The sequence below is a fragment of the Stenella coeruleoalba genome (genome assembly GCF_951394435.1).
Source record: "Stenella coeruleoalba genome assembly, chromosome: 13".
Taxonomy (NCBI): Eukaryota; Metazoa; Chordata; class Mammalia; order Artiodactyla; family Delphinidae; genus Stenella; species Stenella coeruleoalba.
The window spans coordinates 13,936,411-13,958,234 of record NC_137159.1 but is presented as its reverse complement, the minus strand read 5'-3'; the positions used below and the strand labels follow the sequence as shown (position 1 = coordinate 13,958,234).

At 36.6% G+C, this 21,824-nt stretch overlaps 1 protein-coding gene across 1 annotated transcript in view; it reads right to left on the bottom strand.

Moving 5' to 3' along the window:
• Positions 1–21,824, bottom strand: part of CHMP3 (charged multivesicular body protein 3) — an 81,983-nt gene that overhangs the window by 43,549 nt on the left and 16,610 nt on the right. Inside the window, exon 2 of the mRNA XM_079940488.1 lies at positions 14,494–14,554. Coding sequence (XP_079796614.1) covers positions 14,494–14,554 — 61 coding nt within the window. The remainder of the gene's footprint in view (positions 1–14,493; positions 14,555–21,824) is intronic.

Here is a 21,824-nt window from a genome sequence, read left to right as displayed (position 1 = left end):
TCTATCCTGGAGAATGTACCATGTGCACTTAAGAATGTGTATTCTGTTGTTGTTGCATTGAGTATTCTGCACATGTCTATTCTGTATATGTCTATTAGTATTCTGTTTGTGTCTGTTAGTTCATTATAGTGTTGTTCGAGTCCTCTTTTATCTTTATTTATCTTCTGTCTGGTTATATCCAATTTTGGGAATGGGTTATTAAAATCTTCAACTATTGTTGTAGATCTACTTCCCTTCATATATTTTGATCATCTATTATTAGGTGCATAGATTACATCTTACTGTATTAAAACTTTTATTAACATATAATGTCCTTCTTTGACTCTTGTAATCTTTTCTAATTTAAAGTTTATTTTGTGTTATATCAGCACAGCAATCTCCACTCTTTTGGTTACTATTTCCATGGAATATCTTTTTCCTTCCTTTCACTTTCAACCTATTTGTATCTTAGTATACACTAGGGTCATTTTGCCCCCATTCTGCCAAACTCTGCCTTTTAATTGGAGAGTTTAATTCATTTACATTTAAAGTAATTACTGATGAGGAGGGGCTTAATTCTGCCATGTTGCAATTTTTTCTGTAGGTCTTACAGCTTTTTTGTCCTTCATTTCCTGCATTAATGTCTTCTTCTGTGTTTATCTGTTTCTTTTCTTATGGTGAAACTTCAAGTCCCTTTTCATTTGCTTTAGTGTATAATTTATATCTACCTTCTTTGTGATTACCCTGGTGAATGCACTTAATATCCTAAAGTTATAACACTAATTTGAATTTATATTAGCTTAACTTTAATAATATGCAAAAACTTTACTTCTATACAGCTCCGTCCCCATCCCCATACAGCTACTGATGTCACAAAAGCACATTTTTCTGCACTGTGTTCAAAAATATAGCCTAATTTTTTTAAAATGCACATGGCTCCTAAATCATGTGAAAGCAAAAAATGAAGTTACAAGAATACTACCTTTTATAATTGCCCATGTATTTACCTTTTTTTTTTTTTGGGTACGCGGGCCTCTCACTGTTGTTGCCTCTCCCATTGCACAGCACAGGCTCCGGACGCGCAGGCTCAGCGGCCATGGCTCACAGGCCCAGCCACTCCGCGGCATGTGGGATCTTCCCAGACCAGGGCACGAACCCGTGTCCCCTGCATCGGCAGGTGGACTCTCAACCACTGTGCCACCAGGGAAGCCCACCATGTATTTACCTTTAATGGAGGTATTTATTTTTTCATATGGTTTCCAGTTACTGTCTACAGTCCTTTAATTTCAACCTGAAGTACAGACACCCTTTAGCATTTCTTCCCAGGCCGGTCTAGTGGTAACAAACTCCCATAGCTTTTGTTTAAGTGGGAATGTCAAAATTTCTCCTTTGTTTTGCTGGGTATAGGATTCTTGGTGTATAGGTATCTTCTTTCAGCATTTGAATATATCAACCCACTGTCTTCTGGCCCTCAACATTTCTGATGAGAAATCTGCTGAAAATCTTATTCAGGATTGATTGTGTGTGACAGGTCATTTCTTGCTGCTTTAAACATCCTCTCTTTGTCTTTCTATAGTTCAATTATAATGTGCCTTGTCATGGGTCTCTGAGTTTATTCTACCTTAGAGTGTGTGGACTTTCTTGGATGATTATATTCATGTTTTTCAGGAAATTTGTTAAGTTTCTGTCTTTATTTCTTCAAATAATCTCTCTTCCCCCTTCTCTCTTTCCTTTCCTTCTGGGACTCCCACAACGTGTATGTTGACCCAATTGATGCTGTCCAACAGGTCCCTTAGGCTCTGTTTGCTTCAAATTCTTTTCCTTCTGTTCCTCAGACTTGAACATTTCAACTGTATTATTTTCAAGTTCACTAATTCTTCTCCCTGCTCAAATCGGCTTCTGAATAACTCTAGCAATTTTTAAATTTTCAGTTATACTTGTCAGCTGCAGAATTTATTTTTGGCTTCTTTTCATGTTTTCTATCTCTTTACTGATACTTCCATTTTGTTTATATATCATTTTCTTGACTTTGTCCACATCTTTCTTTAGTTCTTTGCATATTTTTTTAAGAAGATGTTGGGGGTAGGAGTTTATTAATTAATTAATTTATTTTTCCTGTGTTGGGTCTTCATTTCTGTGCGAGGGCTTTCTCTAGTTGTGGCAAGCAGGGCCCACTCTTCATCATGGTGCGCGGGCCTCTCACTATCGGGCCTCTCTTCTTGAGGAGCACAGGCTCCAGACGCACAGGCTCAGTAGCTGTGGCTCACGGGCCTAGTTGCTCCGCGGCCTGTGGGATCCTCCCAGACCAGGGCTCAAACCCGTGTCCCCTGCATTAGCAGGCAGATTCTCAACCACTGTGCCACCAGGGAAGCCCTGCATATTTTTAAGATCACTGTTTTAAGGTCTTTATTTAGTAATCTGTCACCTGGTCTTTTTCAGGGACATTTTCTATTCATTTCTTTTCCTTTCAATGGGCCATACTTTCCTGTTTCTTTGTATGCCTTGTGATCTTGTTGTTGTTGCTGTTTAAAACTGGACATTTAAATTTTTTAAGATGATAACTTTGGAAACCAGATTCTCCCACTTCCTCAGGGTTTGATATGGTTGTTTTGTTTTATTACTGTATGGTGTCTCTGTACTGGAGATCATCCTGAGGTGTAAAGTTAGCCTTTTCAGAGCCTGTGTATTTCCCTGGGCATGCACAGTGACCACCTATACTCCCCTGTAAGTGTGGTTGCTTTTGAATGTCTTAGCCCTTGATGTTAGGAATGTAGAACGGTGCAGTGCTGTGGCAAACACTATGGTGGCTCCTCAAAATTTAAATAAAGAATCATCACTTGACCTAGCAATTCCATTTTTGGGTATATACACAGAAGGACTAAAAGGAGGGGCTTGAACAGATATTTGTATACTCATGTTCATAACAGCATTATTCACAATAGCAAAAGGTAGAAATAACCCAAATTTCTAGTGATAGATGAATAGATAAACAAAAGGAGATATCAACATACAATGGAATGTTATTCAGTCTTATAAAAAGAAGGAAATTCTGATACATGCTATAACATGAGTCATGAAAACATTACGGTAAGTAAAATAAGACAGACACAATGAGACAAATACTCTGTGATTACACTTATATGAGGTACCTGGAACAGTCTAATTATACATAGAGACAGAAAGCAGAATGGTGGTTACCAGGGGACGTGGAGAAGGAAAAATGGAGAGTTACTGTTTAATGGCTACAGAGTTTCGATATGAGATGAAGGAAAAATTCAGGAGATGGATAGTGGTGATGGCTGCACAGCAATGTAAATGTACTTAATGTCAATGAACTGTGTTTTTTAAAATGGTTTAAATGATCAATTTATGAACATGTGATATCACTTATATGTAGAATGTGAAATATGACACAAATGAACATATCTACGAAACAGACTCACAGACATAGAGAACACACCTGTGGTTGCCAGGAGGGTGGGGGGAGGGAAGGATTGGGAGTTTGGGATTAGCAGATGCAAACCATTATATATAGAATGGATAAACAACAAGGTTCTACTGTATAGCACAGAAAACTATATTCAATATCCTGTGATAAACCATAATGAAAAGGAATATGAAAAAGAATATCTACATAACTGAATCACTTTGCTGTACAGCAGAAATTAACACATTGTAGATCAACTATACTTCAATAAAATTTTTTTAAATGGTCAACTTCTGTTATGTATATTTTAATATAATAAATAAAACGGCAGCAAGAATACTATGATTCATTTATAAACGAGTATTTATATGTAAGTACAAATACAGACAGAAATGTATCTGAAACGATGATCACCAAAATGCTTGTGGCTGTTATCTCTGGGTGGTAGGATTTCAGAGTGATTTTAACTTTCTTATTTATACTTTTCTGCATCAGTGTGTGTATTATTACCTTTATAGTCATGGGGGTAAAAACGCAAGCTAACTATGTTCATTTGAGGGGACGGGCAAAATGAATGTTCTAAATTCACTCCAGTATTGCCTATTATGAGTGCTCTACATGTGTTACATTTGGCTCAAAGCTAAAAATGTGGACTACCTTGAGTCCTCCATAAGAAGATAAGAACTACTTGTAGTTATACTTTGCTTTAAGTTACTACTATTTTTCTTTAAATGTTTTACTGAAGTATATCATACGTACATACATATATCACACACATAACCATAAAGCCACATAAACTGTCACAAATTAAACACACCCATGTAACTAGGAATCAGATGAAGAAACAAAATATTACCAACATAACATGAAGTCCTTTTATGTCCCTACTAATCCACCATGCCCCCAACAAGGGAAACCAATATCCTGACTTCTAAGAGCATAGAACAGTCTTGCAGGTACTCTTTTTTTCACTAATATATTCTTTAAATCCATTCGCCTTGACTGCTAACATAAAACCAAATGAGGATTGGTTCAAGATGGTGGAGTAGAGGGACATGCGCTCACTCCCTCTTGCAAGAGCACTAGAATCACAACTAACTGCTGAACAATCATTGACAGGAAGACACTGGAACTCACCAAAAAAAGATACCCCACATCCAAAGACAAAGGAGAAGCCGCAATGAGACGGTAGGCGGGGCACAATCACAATAAAATCAAATCCCATAAGTGCTGGGTGGGTGACTCACAAACTGGAGAACACTTATACCACGGAAGTCCACCCACTGGAGTGAAGGTTCTGAGCCCCACATCAGGCTTCCCAACCTGGGGGTCAGCAACGGGAGGAGGAATTTCCAGAGAATCAGACTTTGAAGGCTAGAGGGATTGATTACAGGACTTCAACAGGACTGGGGGAAACAGAGACTCCACTCTTGGAGGGCACACACAAAGTAGTGTGCACACCAGGACCCAAGGGGAAGGAGCAGTGACCCCATAGGAGACTGAACCAGACCTATCTGCTAGTGTCAGAGGGTCTCTTGCAGAGGCGAGGGTGGCTGTGGCTCACTGCGGGGACAAGGACACTGGCAGCAGAAGTTCTGGGAAGTACTCATTGGCATAAGCCCTCCCAGAGTCTTCCATTAGCCTTACCAAAGACCTATAGGCTCCAGTGCTGGGTTGCCTCAGGCCAAACAACCAACAGGGAAGGAACTCAGCCCCACCCAACAGCAGACAAGCAGATTAAAGTTTTACTGAGCTCTGCTCACCAGAGCAATACCCAGCTCTACCCACCACTAGTCCCTCCCATCAGGAAGCTTGCATAAGCCTCTTAGATAGCCTCATCCACCAGAGGGCAGACAGCAGAAGCAAGAAGAACTACAATTCTGAAGCCTGTGGAATGAAAACCACATTCACAGAAAGATAGACAATATGCAAAGGCAGAGGACTATGTACCAGGTGAAGGAACAAGATAAAACCCCAGAAAAACTAAATGAGTGGAGATAGGCAACCTCCCAGAAAAAGAATTCAGAATAATGATAGTGAAGATGATCCAGGACCTCAGAAAGAGAATGGAGGTGAAGATCGAGAAGATGCAAGAAATGTTTAACAAAGACCTAGAAGAATTAAAGAACAAACAAACAGAGGTGAACAATACAATAACTGAAATGAAAAATACACTAGAAGGAATCAATAGCAGAATAACTGAGGCAGAAGAATGGATAAATGAACTGGAAGACAGAATGGTGGAAATCACTGCCACAGAAAAGAATAAAGAAAAAAGAATGAAAAGAAGTGAAGACAGCCTAAGAGACCTCTGGTACAACATCAAATGCATGAACATTCGCATTATAGGGGTCCCAGAAGGAGAAGAGAGAGAGAAAGCACCCGAGAAAATATTTGAAGAGATTATAGTCGAAAACTTCCCTAACATGGGAAAGGAAATAGCCATCCAACTCCAGGAAGTGCAGAGAATCCCAGGCAGGATAAATCCAAGGAGAAACACACCAAGACACATAGTACTCAAACTGACAAAAATTATAGACAAAGAAAAATTATTAAAAGCAACAAGGGAAAAATGACAAATAACATATAAGGGAACTCCCATAAGGTTAACAGCTGATTTCTCAGCAGAAACTCTACAAGCCAGAAGGGAGTGGCATGATATACTTAAAGTAATGAAAGGGAAGAAACTACAACCAAGATTACTCTACCTGGCAAGGATCCCATTCAGATTTGATGGAGAAATCAAAAGCTTGAGCACCACCAAACCAGCTCTACAACAAATGCCAAAGAAACTTCTCTAAGTACGAAACATGAGAGAAGAAAAGGACCTACAGAAACAAACCCAAAACAATTAAGAATATGGTAACAGGAATATACATATCGATAATTACCTTGAACGTGAATGGATTAAATGCTCCATCCAAAAGACACAGGCTCGCTGAATGAATACAAAAACAAGATCCATATATATGCTGTCTACAAGAGATCCACTTCAGAACTAGGGGAACATACAGACTGAAAGTGATGGAAAAAGACATTCCATGCAAATGGGATGGAAAAAGATATTCCATGCAAATGGAAATCAAAAGAAAGCTGGAATAGCAATACTCATATCAGATAAAACAGAATTTAAAATAAAGAATGTTATAAGAGACAAGGAAGGACACTACATAATGATCAAAGGATCAATCCAAGAAGAAGATATGACAATCATAAATATATATGCAACCAACACAGGAGCACCTCAATACACAAGGCAAATGCTAACAGCTATAAGAGGGAATCGACAGTAACACAATAGTAGTGGGGGACTTTAACACCTCACTTACACCAATGGACAGATCATCCAGACAGAAAAATAAGGAAACAAAAGCTTTAAATGACACAACAGACCAAAGAGATTTAATTCATATTTATAGGACATTCCATCCGAAAACAGCAGATTACACTTTTGTTTCAACTGAACATGGAACACTGTCCAGGATAGATCACATCTTGGCTCACAGATCAAGCCTTGGTAAATGTAAGAAAACTGAAATCCTACCAAGCATTTTTCCGACCACAACGCTATGAGATCAGAAATAAATTTCAGGGAAAAAAATGTAAAAAACACAAACACATGGAGACTAAGCAATACATTACTAAGTAACCAAGAGATCACTGAAGAAATCAAAGAGGAAATCAAAAAATACCTAGAGACAAATGACAACGAAAACATGATGATCCAAACGATGCAGCAAAAGCAGTTCCAAGAGTGAAGTTCATAGCTATACAAGCCTACCTCAAGATACAAGAAACATCTCAAATAAACAATTTAACCTTACACCTAAAGGAACTAGAAAAGAAGAACAAAAACTCCCCAAAGTTAGTAGAAGGAAAGAAATCGAGATCAGAGCAGAAATAAATGGAATACAAACAAAGAAAACAATAGCAGAGATCAATAAAACTAAAAGCTGGTTCTTTGAGAAGATAAACAAACTTGATAAACCTTTAGCCACATTCATCAAGAAAAAGAGGGAGAGGACTCAAATCAATAAAATTAGAAATGAAAAAGGAGAAGTTGCAAAGGACACTGAAGAAATACAAAGCATAAGAGACTACTACAAGCACCTCTTGCCAATAAAGTGGACAACCTGGAAGAAATGGACAAATTCTTAGAAATGTATAACCTTCCAAGACTGAATCAGGAAGAAATAGAAAATATAAACTGACTAATCACAAGTAATGAAATTGAAACTGTGATATAAAATCTTGCAACAAAGAAAATTCCAGGACCAGATTTCTTCCCAGGTAAATACTATCAAACATTTAGAGAAGAGCTAACACCCATCCTTCTCAAGCTCTTCTAAAAAAACTGCAGATGAAGAAACACTCCCAAACTCATTCTACGAGGCCACCATCACCCTAATACCAAAACCAGACAAAGACACGACAAAAAGAGGAAATTACAGACCAATATCACTGATGAATATAGATGCAAAAATCCTCAACAAAATACTAGCAAACAGAATCCAACAACACATTAAAAGGATCATACACCATGATCAAGTGGGATTTATCCCAGGGATTCAAGGATTCTTCAATATATGCAAATCAATCAATGTGATACACCATATTAACAAATTGAAGAAGAAAAACCATACGGTCATCTCAATAGATGCAGAAAAAGCTTTTGACAAAATTCAAACCCCATTTATGAAAAAAACTCTCCAGAGAGTGGGCATAGAGGGAACCTACCTCAACATAATAAAGTCCATGTACGACAAACCCACAGCAACATCATTCTCAATGGTGAAAAACTAAAAGTATTTCCTCTAAGATCAGGAACAAGACAAGGATGTCCACTCTCATCACTATTATTCAACATAGCTTTGGAAGTCCTAGCCACGGCAATCAGAGAAGAAAAAGAAATAAAAGGAATACAAATTGGAAAAGAAGAAGTAAAACTGTCACTCTTTGCAGATGACATGACACTACACATAGAGCATCCTAAAGATGCCACCAGAAAACTACTAGCGCTAATCAATGAATTTGGTAAAGTTGCAGGATAGAAAATTAATGCACAGAAATCTCTTGCCTTCCTATACACTAACAACGAAAGATCAGAAAGAGAAATTAAGGAAACACTCCTATTTACCACTGCAACAAAAGGAATAAAATACCTAGGAATAAACCTACCTAGGGAGACAAAACACCTGTATGTAGAAAACTATAAGACACTGATGAAAGAAATTAAAGATGATACAAACAGATGGAGAGATATACCATGTTCTTGGATTGGAAGAATCAATATTGTGAAAATGACTATACTACCCAAAGCAATCTACAGATTCAATGCAATCCCTATCAAATTAGCAATGGCATTTTTTACAGAATTTGAACCAAAAATCTTAAAATTTGTATGGAGACACAAAAGACCCCCAATAGCCAAAGCAATCTTGAGGGAAAAAAACAGACTTGGAGGACTCAGACTCCCTGACTTCACACTATTCCACAAAGCTACTGTAATCAAAATAGTATGGTACTGTCACAAAACCAGACACACAGATCAATGGAAAAGAATGGGGAGCCCAGAAATGAACCACACGCTTATGGTCAATTCGTCTATGACAAAGGAGGCAAGGATATACAATGGAGAAAAGACAGTCTCTTCAATAAGTGGGGCTGTGAAAATTGGACAGCTACATGTAAAAGAATGAAATTAGAACACTCCCTAACACCACACAGAAAAATAAACTCAAAATGGATTAAAGACCTAAATGTAAAACAAGACAGTATAAAACGCTTAGTGGAAAACAAAGGAAGAACACTCTTTGACATAAATCACAGCAAGATCTTTTTGGACCCACCTCCCAGAGTAATGGAAATAAAAACAAAAATAAACAAGTGGGACCTAATGAAACTTAAAATCTTTTGCACAGCAAAGGAAACCATAAAAAAGACGCAAAGACAACCCTCAGAATGGGAGAAAATATTTGCAAATGAATCAACAGACAAAGGATCAATCTCCGAAATATATCAACAGCTCATGCAGCTCAATATGAGAAAAACAAACAACCCAATTCTAAAATATGTAGAAGACCTAAACAGACATTTCTCCAAAGAAGACACACAGATGGCCAAGAAGCACATGAAAAGCTGCTCAACGTCACTAATTACTAGAGAAATGCAAATCAAAACTACAATGAGGTATCACCTCCCATCAGTTAGAATGGGCATCATCAGAAAATCTACAAACAACAAATGCTGGAGAGGGTGTGGAGAAAAGGGCACCCTCTTGCACTGTTGGTGGGAATGTAAATTGATACAGCCACTATGGAGAACAGTATGGAGGTTCCTTAAAAAACTAAAAATAGAATTACCATATGATTCAACAATCCCACTACTGGGCATATACACACAGAAAACTGTAATTCAAAAAGACACATGCACCCCAATGTTCACTGCAGCACTATTTACAATAGCCAGGTCATGGAAGCAACCTAAATGTCCACTGACAGACGAATGGATAAAGAAGATGTGGTACATGTATACAATGGAGTATTACTCAGCCATAACAAGGAATGAAACGGGGTCATTTGTAGAGATGTGGATGGACCTAGAGACTGTCATAGAGTGAAGCAAGTAAGAGAGAGAAAAACAAATATCGTATATTAACACATATATGTGGAATCTAGAAAAATGGTACAGATGAACTGGTTTGCAGGGCAGAAATGGAGACACAGATGTAGAGAACAAATGTATGGACACCAAGGGGGGAAAGCAGGGGGTGGGGTGGTGGTGGGATGAATTGGGAGATTGGGATTGACATATATACTAACATTATAAAATAGATAACTAATAAGAACCTGCTGTATAAAAATAAAGAAATAAAATTCAAATCAAAGACTAAATAAAGCTATGTAATCTAAAAAGAAAAAAAACAAAAACACACAAAAAAACAAATCAAAGACTTTGAAAGTGTTTCAGTGGTAAACCTTCATATGCAAGTAACATTTAAAGCAATCACATTATTTCAAAGTTATACTTTGTCTAAAGTAACCCCCACCCTCCTTTTTTGGTATCACTATAAATGTAGTAAATTGTCTACTATATGCCAAGTACTGTCCTAAACATTTTACATACATTCACAGATTTAATTGTCAGTACAGTTCTGTGAGATTCAAAGAATTTTAATAGGAACAGGTGGCTAATTGATAGCAGTGATGGTTTAAATCTGGTAGTGTAAGGACTCCAAAACCCACTATTATTTTTCTGATATCATGTTAGTTAACTAATAAATTGCTATGAATGAGAAATAACAGGAACCATGAGAAGAAAGACAGAGCTTGAAGATCATTTAACCAGATAAATGAGTTATGGATGTGAGAAGGTATACAATAAGTAAAGCACAAAACAGGAATAAACAAGGTTTGTGAGACACTAACTGAATTTATGTGGTTTCTAAAGATGACATGAATCAATTGTTTGTGCTATTATTGTCATACATTGTCATAGTTCTACATATGTTTTATGCTCCATATTATTACTTTTACTTTAAACAGTCAATAATTATTAAAAAGAAACTCTTAAAAGAGAAAAACATTATATTTACTTACATACTTATAATTTCCAGCATGCTTCATTCCTCTGGGTAAATCCAAATTTCTATCTGGTATGATTTTCCTTCAGCTTACAACTTCCTTTAACGTTTCTTGTACTGTAGACCTACTAGCAACAAATTCTCTTGGCTTTTGTATACAAGTATCTTTACTTCTCCTTTGAATGCTGTTTTCATTGGACTCAGAATTCTAGGATAATGTGGGTATTTTTCTTTTATTGTATCAAAGATGTTTTGGTTCGTATTGTTTCTGATAATAAAATTTTAATCATTACCCTTTCCTCAGACTGTTTTATCTCTTTATTGTTACCTTTCAGTAATTTGCTTATGACACATCCTGGCAAGGTTTTCTTTGTGTTTATCCCGTTTGAAATTGGAGTTCCTTGGATCTGTGGGTTTACAGTTTTCATCAGCTATTATATCATGTGATCCTTTCTGGACTCTTTTCCTTCTGAGACTCAAATTACATGTTGGATCATTTGATTTTTTTTTTTTTTTTTTACTTTTTTCTCTCAGTACTGCAGTTTGGATAGTTTGTATTACTATCTTTGATTTCACTGATCTTGTTTTCTGTAGTGTATAATCTGCTTGTTCAACCCATTCAGTGAAGCTTTCATTTTACTTCACTTTATTCTAGATCTTTCATCTGAGTTCTACTTTGTTCTTTTCAATATCTTCTATTTACCTCTTCATTATGTTCATGTTTTCCTTTGAAACATATGTTCATTATGTTTTCCTCTAAATCCCTCAACATATTATAATAGCTGTTTAAAATCCCTGTCTGCTTATTCATTTGATCATCTGTTTTTTTTCTGGGTCTATTTATATTTCCTGATTTTTCTCTTGATTTTGGGTCACACTTTCCTAGTAACTTTTCATTGGATGTTGAACACTCTAAATGTTTCATTTTGGGGTATCTGCAATTTTGGTAGTTCAGCCTTAAAGAGCTTTAAAGAATGTTCAGCTTTATTTTGGTAGTTCAGCTTTCAAGACTTCTTTTAATTTTTATTTATTTATTTTTTAAATTAATTTTTATTGGAGTATAGTTGCTTTACAATGTTGTGTTAGTTTCTACTGTACAACAAAGTGAATCAGCGCGCCCTCTCTCCCTCTCTCTCTCTCTCTCTCTGTCTCTCTCTCTCTCTCTCTCTCTCTCTCTATATATATATATATCTCCTCTTTTTTGGATTTCCTTTCCATTTAGGTCACCACAGAGCACTGAGTAGAGTTCCTGTGCTATACAGTAACAGATCTGCTTTTAAGCTTTGTTGCTGTGGGCATATGGTAGCCTTTAAGCTAGGGCTACTTTCACCTTAATATTAAGGCATGACCCTTCTGCAGTCTCTACTGAATGCCCCAGATATTCAACAAAGTCTCTTTACTGTGTCTGGTCAGAACTCTACCATCTCTCAATCCTCTGTTAACTCTGGGAACTGTTTAGCTTATAGCCCCCTCCTGGTAGTTGTTCTGTCCCCAGTAACTGTTCTTTGCCGAGCCTCCTAAAATCTCATTCTAAGTATGCACAGCTTAGTAGTCAGCTAAAGACTCATTGGGACCCTGTGAAGATATTTACAGCTTTTTCTTTGGATATTGCTCTTGTTCTGATACTCTGCCCCACAAGTTCCAGCCACTGCAGCCTCCCTGAACCCTAGTCTCTTCCTCCTTAATTCAGTGAGAATACCACACTCTGCTTGGAATCTCCTTCCACATGCTATGACCCAGAAAGTCTCCCTAGGCAGAAAATGAGGACCATATTAGGGCTCTCTCCTTTTGTTTCCCTTTTCTCACTGATCAAAATCCTGCACTGACAGTTATCCAATGTTTGAAAACAGATGTTTCACAGCTTTTGTCCAGTTTTTTCTTTATTTACAATGGAGTGCAAGTTCAAATCCATAACCATTACTCCATCATGGCTATGAATGTAATTCCCCTCTGTAATTATTTTTTATTTATTTACTTTTGGAATATCCTATTTACAAGTATTTTTTTCCATTTTTATTTTTTTAATTGAAGTATAGTTGCTGTACAATATTATATAAGTTACAGATGTACAAGTTACTATTTGTACAGATGTACAGATAGTGATTCACAATTTGTAAAGGCTTTACTCCATTTACAGTTATAAAATATTGGCTATATTCCCCATGTTGTATAATATATCCTTGTAGCTTATTTTATACCTAATAGTTTGTACGTTTTACTTCCCTACCCCTATACTGCTATTCTAATTCTTTTTTAAAAGGAGTGATATGGTGATACCTCTGTTATTAATTTTTCTCCAATCATGAAAGTGTTAAAAATCATAAAAGTTTTAAATGTTACTCTTTGCAAGTCACCTTAGTTTTAAGTAGTACTCAACAATAATCAACTTTATTTAGAAACATATTTTGCTCAATTTACAGCCATGCTAAGATAAACTGTAGTGAAAATGGAACTGCATTCCTTACATACGATTTATTTAATTTGAATTCCATAAAGCCATTTCTTTGTAAGTAAGATGAGGTTGCTTTACTTTTTTTTTTCAAATGGCTTAAAACAACAAAAATTTATTCTTTAATTGTGGTGATCAGAAGTCTAAAATCGGGACTTCCCTGATGGTCCAGCAGTTGGGACTCCATGCTCCCAAAGCAGGGGGCCCGGATTCGATCTCTGGTCAGGGAACTAGATCCCACATGCCGCAAACTAAGAGCCTGCACGCTGCAACTAAAAGATCCCGCATGCGGCAATGAAGATCCTGTGTGCCGCAACTAAGACCCAGCACAGCCCAATAAATATTCAAAAACAAAAACAAAAACGAAGTCTAAAATCCAGGTGTTGGAAGGGCTGTGTTTCTTCTGGAAGCTTCAGGGAAGAATCCATTTCCTTGTCTTTTCTAGTTTCTAGAGGTCAACTGCATTCCTTAGCTTGTGTCTTCTTCCTCCATCTTCAAAGCATAGCACTCTAACATCTGGTTCTGTGGTTACATCTCCTTTTCTCTCACTTTTTCTCAACATGCTGCCTCCCTCTCATAAGGACTCTTATAAGCCCACCCAGATAGCCCAGGATTAATCTCCCCACCTCAAGATCCTTAATTTAATCAAATCTGCAAGTTTCCTTCTGCTATGTAAGGTAACATATTCACAGGTTCTGGGGATTAGGACGTGGACATCTTTGGAAGGCCATTATTCTGTCTACCACAGAATGTGAGCGCCTGCTTTGTTTCCAAAAGTAACCTGGACTCTAGGAAATCACAGATGAATGAACATGGCCTCTCCCCCTTGAATAGCTCAATGCCAGGCTGGAGGAAAGATTTTAGTTCTTATCAAATGTAAAGATCTTTGAGTTGATTTTATCTTGTTTTTCTTACTATAATTAGAAAGCAAATAATTAGGGCAGCCATAAATAATTAATATAAACTATGTTTCATAGATGTAGATACAGTTTACTTTTATGAACTAATGCAAAATACACCAAGATAAAGAATAGGAGATGTAAAATAATAATTTACCTCTTATTTGCCTGTCAACAACTCTCATTTCCTTTCTTATCTTCAATGACCATTCATTCACCTGGGAAAAATTTTACAAAAGGAATTATAAGAGAAGTCAATATCCCCAATTCACCACATTTTAAAGAATTTTATATTAATTCTACATTTATTCCTGACACAAGCTAGAAATAATATAAACCTATTTTGAAAGAAACAGCCTTAGGGCCAAATTCCTTTTTTTTCTTCTCTGGCCAAATTCTGTTTTTTTTCCCATCGTTTTATTCACAGTACATAGAAGTCTCAAACTATTCAAAGATTCCGATTTGAAGGCAGTATGAAGCACTTTATACAAGCTCCCCAAGAAAGTTCAGTACCCTGCAGGTATATAAAAATTGTTCATGAGGTGCCATGGGCATAGAAAGGTTTCATGGGCATCAGAAGATTTTCAATTTCTATACATAATTATTAAAAAAAACCTTCTCTGCCTATGTGATAAGAATTCATCTTTTCCTTCTCCCCTTTGACAATTACATTTTTTCATTTTACAAAAGAAGTATATTCCTCTAACCTATGTGTCTCTTCTTATCATGATAGGTTTCCCTGAGAGGCAAAAACCTCTGAAGCACTAAACATAGGGCCAACTAGAAATACTGCTATAGGTGTTGAAAAAGTAGTGAATGACTCTAATTATTACCAAATTCTTATGCATTTCTTTCTAATTCTTCAATTTCAAAAATGAAGGAAAATCTGAGTTATCAGCTGATAAATCATTAAAACTAAATTTTACATTTAATCAATTATTGCTTTTTGGCATATGACACAGAAGTTCAAAAAACTAAGTGACACTGACACAGAAAAATCCTTTCCACTACCTACCATCTACTTATTTATATTAACAATGTTTCTCATCATTTGAGTCTAATAAAACATAAAATAGGGCTTTCTTCTAGTTGAGGTGCCTCACAATGAGGCTGTCTTCTCTACATCACAGCCATGCCATCCAAGGACCCTCTGCAGTTGGTGCAGCCCTTCAGACGCAAGAAGATGACCACAGCCATGGCACACTGGCTCCTTAGGTGAATGGGTTACCCCCAGAGATGATCCAACCACGCACAGCTACAGTACAGCTACAATACAAGTTACTGGTACCGGTTCTGCTTCTGGACAAGGAGCAATTTGCTGGCATGGACCTCGGTGTCTGTGTGAAGGGTGGTGGTCATGCAGCCCAGCTTTTGCAATCCACCAGTCCACCTCCAAAGCCCTGGTGATCTTACTATCAGAAATATGTGGATAGGCTTCCAAAAAGATCAAAGACATCCTCATCCTGTATGACTGGACATCGCTAGTAGCTGCAAATTCAAACATTTGGAGACCCTGGTGTCTGCAATTACTACCAGAAATCCTACCAATAAGCCCATCATGAGGATCAGGGTTCACCTTTATAATAAAAAATGGTTGTGGGATTTAAGGTAAAAAATAATAAAACAGGAATGGAATTGATGCTAACCCTTTAGCATTCATCCATGAATACATGAACTAAATGGCATTAAAAAATTAATATCCTCGGCTTCCCTGGTGGCGCAGTGATTGAGAGTCCGCCTGCCGATGCAGGGGACACGGGTTCGTGCCCCAGTCCGGGAAGATCCCACATGCCGCGGAGTGGCTAGGCCCATGAGCCATGGCCACTGAGCCTGCGCCTCCGGAGCCTGTGCTCCGCAATGGGAGAGGCCACAACAGTGAGACGCCCGTGTACAGCAAAAAAAAAAAAAAAAATTCATATCCTTAAGATGTATTTCCAATAAATTTCACTTTTTAATGACTTTAAAATTATTTAACAAAATCTGTAAAATATTTATTATTCATCAACTCTAATAACTCCACCCAGATGAAATATTAAAGCACTTAAAACTGTATGGTTATACAATTTTAAAAGTTAATGTTAGCTTTAAATATATATATATTTTTAAGTGAAATTCATGTAACTAAGCCATTTTTTAAATAAATTTTATTTATTTTTAAAATTTTGGCTGCTTTGGGTCTTCGTTGCTGTGCACAGTCTTTCTTTAGTTGTGGCGAGCGGGGGCTACTCTTTGTTGCAGTGTGCGGGCTTCTCATTGTGGTGGCTTCTCTTGTTGCACTGCATGGGCTCTAGGCACATGGGCTTCAGTAGCTGTGGCATGCAGGCTCAGTAGTTGTGGCACATGGGCTCTAGAGCGCAGGCTCAGTAGTTGTGGCACGTGGGCTTAGTTGCTCCGCAGCATGTGGGGTCTTCCTGGACCAGGGCTTGAATCCGTGTCCCCTGCATTGGCAAGCAGATTCTTAACCACTGCGCCACCAGGGAAGCCCTACTTAGCCATTTTTAAATGTATAATTCAGTGGCATTTAGTGCCTTTACAATGCTGTGCAATCAACAGCTCCCTATAGTCTCAGAAATTTTTCAATATATCAGAAGAACACACTATAACCTATAAATAATCTTCCCCTATGACCATCCTCCCTCCCATTCCCTGGCAAAAACTAATTTGCTTTTATGTCTTTTGATATGCTTATTTTGATATTTAATACAAAAGAAATCATATAATATGTGGTCTTTTGTGTCTGGCTTTTTTCATTAGGTATAGTGGTTTTGAGGTTCATCTATGTTGTACCATGTATCAACATTTCTAGTTTTTTTTTTTTTTGATGTGGACCATTTTTAAAGCCTTTATTGAATTTGTTAAAATACTGCTTCTGTTTTATGTTTTAGTTTTTTGGCTGCAAGGCATGTGGGATCTTAGCTCCCTGACCAGGGATCAAACCTCACCCCCTGCACTGGAAAGTGAAGTCTTAACCACCGGACTGCCAGGGAAGTCCCTATCAACATTTTTTATGGCTGAATATTACATTGAGTGTACATACAACACAAATTGTTTATCCATTCACCCAGTGATGGACATTTGGGTTGTTTCCATGTTTTGGTTACTGTGAATATGAACATCTGTATACAAGTATTTGTTTGAGTACCTATTTTCAATTCTTTTGGGTATAAACCTAGGAGTGAAATTGCTGGGTCATATGATAGTTCTATTTTATATTTTTGAGGAACTCCACAACTTTTTTTCAAAGGGGCTTCACCATTTTACATTCCCACAAGCAATGTACAAGGGTTCCTATTTCTCCACATCCTTATCAACACTTGTTATCTTCCAATTTTTTGATTATAGCCAATCTGTTGGACCTGTTGAAAGAGCATCTCACTATGATTTTGATTTGCGTTTCCTTAATGACCAATAAAGTTGAATATCTTTTCATGTGTTTGTTGGCCATTTGTATATCTCCTTTGGAGAAATGTCTATTGATGTCTTCTATCCATTCAGCTGTCTTTTTATTGTTAAGTTATATGAGTACTTTATACATTCTGATAGTAAACCCTTATCAGATATATAATTTGCAAATATTTTCTCCCATTCCATAGTTTATCTTTTTACTTGTTTGATACTGTCCTTTGATACACAAAAGCTTTTAATGAATTCCAATTTGTCTATTTTTTTCTTCTGTTGCTTGTGCTTTTGGTGTTATAGCAAAAGAATCCATTTCCAGATATGAGGTCATGAAGACTTACCTTTATGTATTTTCTGAGTTTTATAGTTTTAGGTCAAAGACTTTAATTTCGGTCTTTGATCCAAGTTAATTTCTGTATATGGAGTGAGGCAGGGGCCCAGCTTCGTTTCTTAACATGTGGATATCCACTTGTCACAGACCTTGTTGAAGAGACTATCTTTCTCTCACTGAATGATCTTGGCACCCTTACAGAAAATCAACTGGCCACAGATGTATGGGTTTACTTCTGGGATCTTAATCCTATTCCATTGACTGATCTATACATCTATCCTTATGCTAATACCACAGTTTTAGTTACTATAGCTTTACGGTAAGTTTTGGAATCTTGAACTGTGGGTCCTCCAAATTTGTTTTTCTTTCTCAGTATGGTTTTGGCTATTTGGAACCTGTTGTATTCCATGTGAATCTGTGGCTCAACTTTTCCATTTCTGCAAGAAAGGCATTTGGAGTTTTGACAGGCACTGCACTGAATCTGCAGATCACTTTGGTGGTACGGCCATCTTAACAACATTAAGTCTTGCAATCCATAAACTTGGAATTTCTTCCTGTAATTTTTTGTAGTTTTCAGTGTACAAATGTACTGTTTCTTTGGTTAAATTTATCCCTCAGTATTTTATCATTTTGGATGCTACTGTAAATGAAATTTTAAAATTTCCCTTTGAGATTTTTCATTGCTAGTATAAAAAACACAACTGATTTTTAAAATATTTACCTTGAAACCTGCAACTCTGTTGAATTCACTTATAACTAATTTTCTGGTGCACGAGGAATCTTTAGCATATTCTATCTGTGGAATCATGTTATCTGCAAATTAATAGGTTTACTTCTTATCAGTGTGGGTGCTTTTTATTCCTTTCTCTTGCTCAACTGCTCTGACTAGGACTTCTAATGCAATGTTGATTAGTAGCAAAACATCTGGTGTCTTTGTCTTGTTCCTGATCTTAGAGAAAAAGCTTTCAGTCTTTCACAATTTATAATGTATAATGAAGTATAAGGTTGGGTGTCGATTTTCATAAATGCCCTTTATCATGTTAGGGAAGCTCCCTTCTATTCCTAGTTCGCTGAGTGTTTTTATCATAAAAAGTATTTACATATTTTTGTTCCAAGTATAATTATTTCAAGCATAAAAGTATTACGTTAGGAGAAATCTATAGGAGAAAGTGGAATAGAAAAAATAGAGATTCTCGTTCAAAGAGAAAAAATTAATGAAAACTGTCTGACTATAAATAAGAACTTGTGCATGTATGTTTTAAATGAACATTGATAGGTATCGAATCACTGTGATACTTTCAGAAGTGTTCTAACAATTCTATTCAAACACAACAACATTTACTATATACAAAAAACCATACCATTTGCAACTGTTAAAACTCATGATAAAAATATAAAATACTGATTTACAAATGTCCAAGGGGAACACAGGTACTCAAAATTACTGTAGGTGATACATCCAGAAATATGAAGACACTGTTATAATCTAACCAGAACTTTCAGAAAGAGCAGGAAAGAAAATTCAACGTTCAAACAGTCAAATGTTTACTGAGCACCCACTACAACCTGTTCAATGTGCTAGGCACCACTCAATGTGCTAGCGATACAGCAGGAGACGATATAAAGACTTATGAACCTACATTCTAATGAGGACAGACAATAAGCAAATAAACATGTAAATGTATACTAGGTCAGAAAATTAGTGCTAGGGAGAAAAATAAAGCAAGGAAGTAGGACAAGGGGAGTTGGGAAAGGATTACTTTATACGTGAAGATGAAAGAAAGTTCAATGGCTGAGATGACTTTTGAGCAGAGACCTGAAGACACCTGCAAGGGAACCATGTGACTATCCACTATCCAGATAGGGGGAGGGGCTATGGCATTTTACTCTGTGTAAGAACAAAAGCCACTAAGAGACCTAGGCAAAAGAGTGTCCTTCAATACAGACTAAGGAATGGGGGTACAAGACCAGGTTTGATTAAATAATTTTTTAATTAATTTATTTATTTATCTTTGGCTGCACTCAGTCTTCGCTGCTGCGCACAGGCTTTCTCTAGTTGAGGTGAGCAGAGGCTACTCTTCGTTGCAGTGCGCAGGTTTCGCATTGTGGTAGCTTCTCTTGTTACGGAGCATGGGCTCTAGGTGTGCGGGCTTCAGTAGTTGTGGCATGTGGGCTCTAGAGCACAGGCTCAGTAGTTGTGGTACACGGGCTTAGTTGCTCCGCGGCATGTGGAATCTTCCAGGACCAAGGCTCAAACCCATGTCCCCTGCATTGGCAGGTGGATTCTTAACCCCTGAGCTACCAGGGAAGTCCCTGATTAAATAATTTTTGTTTGAACTAGCACCTTTAATAAAACTATTTCATTTCAGGTTTATAGAAAAAATATTTATCATCTATTACACATAAATAATCATATAAGGCAGTGAACTACTTCTAATCCTGTATATGATACACTAAATCTGTTTAATTTTTTTTTCCAGCAGTTACTGGAATTCCAGGAAAAATGCCTAGTATAAATTTCACAATGCAAATTTAAACCGGAAAATTCGGCAGAATGAACAACTGCAGTGGTTTTTAAGCTTGTTTTTAGTAGCAGAATCCTTCAAATAAATGTAACATGGAACTCCACAGATACAAAAAAGATTATGATAATGTACATTTATCACGTAGGTTCAGGTTCAAAACTTTTACTAATATAAAGCAAATAAATGAGAATACTCTGTCCCGATGAAAGATAAAACTCTAAATTAGTTGTTACGATGTTATACCAACTTCAGCATCCAGTGTCTTCCGTATTGTTTTACATGTCTAGTATTGAAAAATTCTAATTCAAAGAGATTAAGAAACTATTTTATTACATCTGTTTACCATTACAGTTACTTAACAATTTGCCTTTTAATTTAAGGCTGTCCATTGTTTAAACGAATCTAGAAGACTGAAAGCAAAGTCATTTAAAAATGGTTGTTTCAAAATTTATCGTTACATTATATAACTGCTCATGTTCATTGAGGGGTGAACATTCAATTTAAGACAATAAATGGCAACAGTGAAATGACTTTTGTAAAAACACACTGCTGCATTGTTTGCAGTAGTGAAAGTCTAGAAATTACCTAAATGTATATCAACAGGAGACTAGTTAAACACAAACAGAATTTCCATAAGTGAACAGTATATTCTAATTAAAGAGAGAAAGGCAATTCACTGAGGACTACCCATGGAATTAATTCTCAAAATATAAATGAAAATAGCAAAGTAAAGAATGTGTACAGTATAACATTACATATGTTAAAGGGAGAGAAAGAGGAAAGAGAGGGAGAGGCTAAAGGAGAGAAGGAAGGAGCAGGAAAGGGGAGGAAGAGAGGGAGGTGAAAAAAAGGGAGAGAGATATATAAATATGTCTATACATTCATATATTATGGAATATCGACAGAAAAATCCACAGGAAATTAGGCTGTCTTGAAAGATAGAAACTGAATTAATTTGTGAACAGGAGTGAAAGGGAGATTTACTTTTTCCTGTAATTTAGGATACACTTTGCTGCCTTTTGAATTTTATAATATGTGCAAATATAACCTATTTCAAGAAATACTTCTTAAAAAAATAACATAAAAAAGAATTATGAAAAAAGTCCAGGTTCAGAAGCTGCTTTAAATCATCCCTGTTTGGAATAAATACTTTAAAATTCTACCTTGTAATATTAGAATATTCATTAAGGCTATTTTTAAAAAATTGCTTTAGATGCCACACAGTCTTCTCTG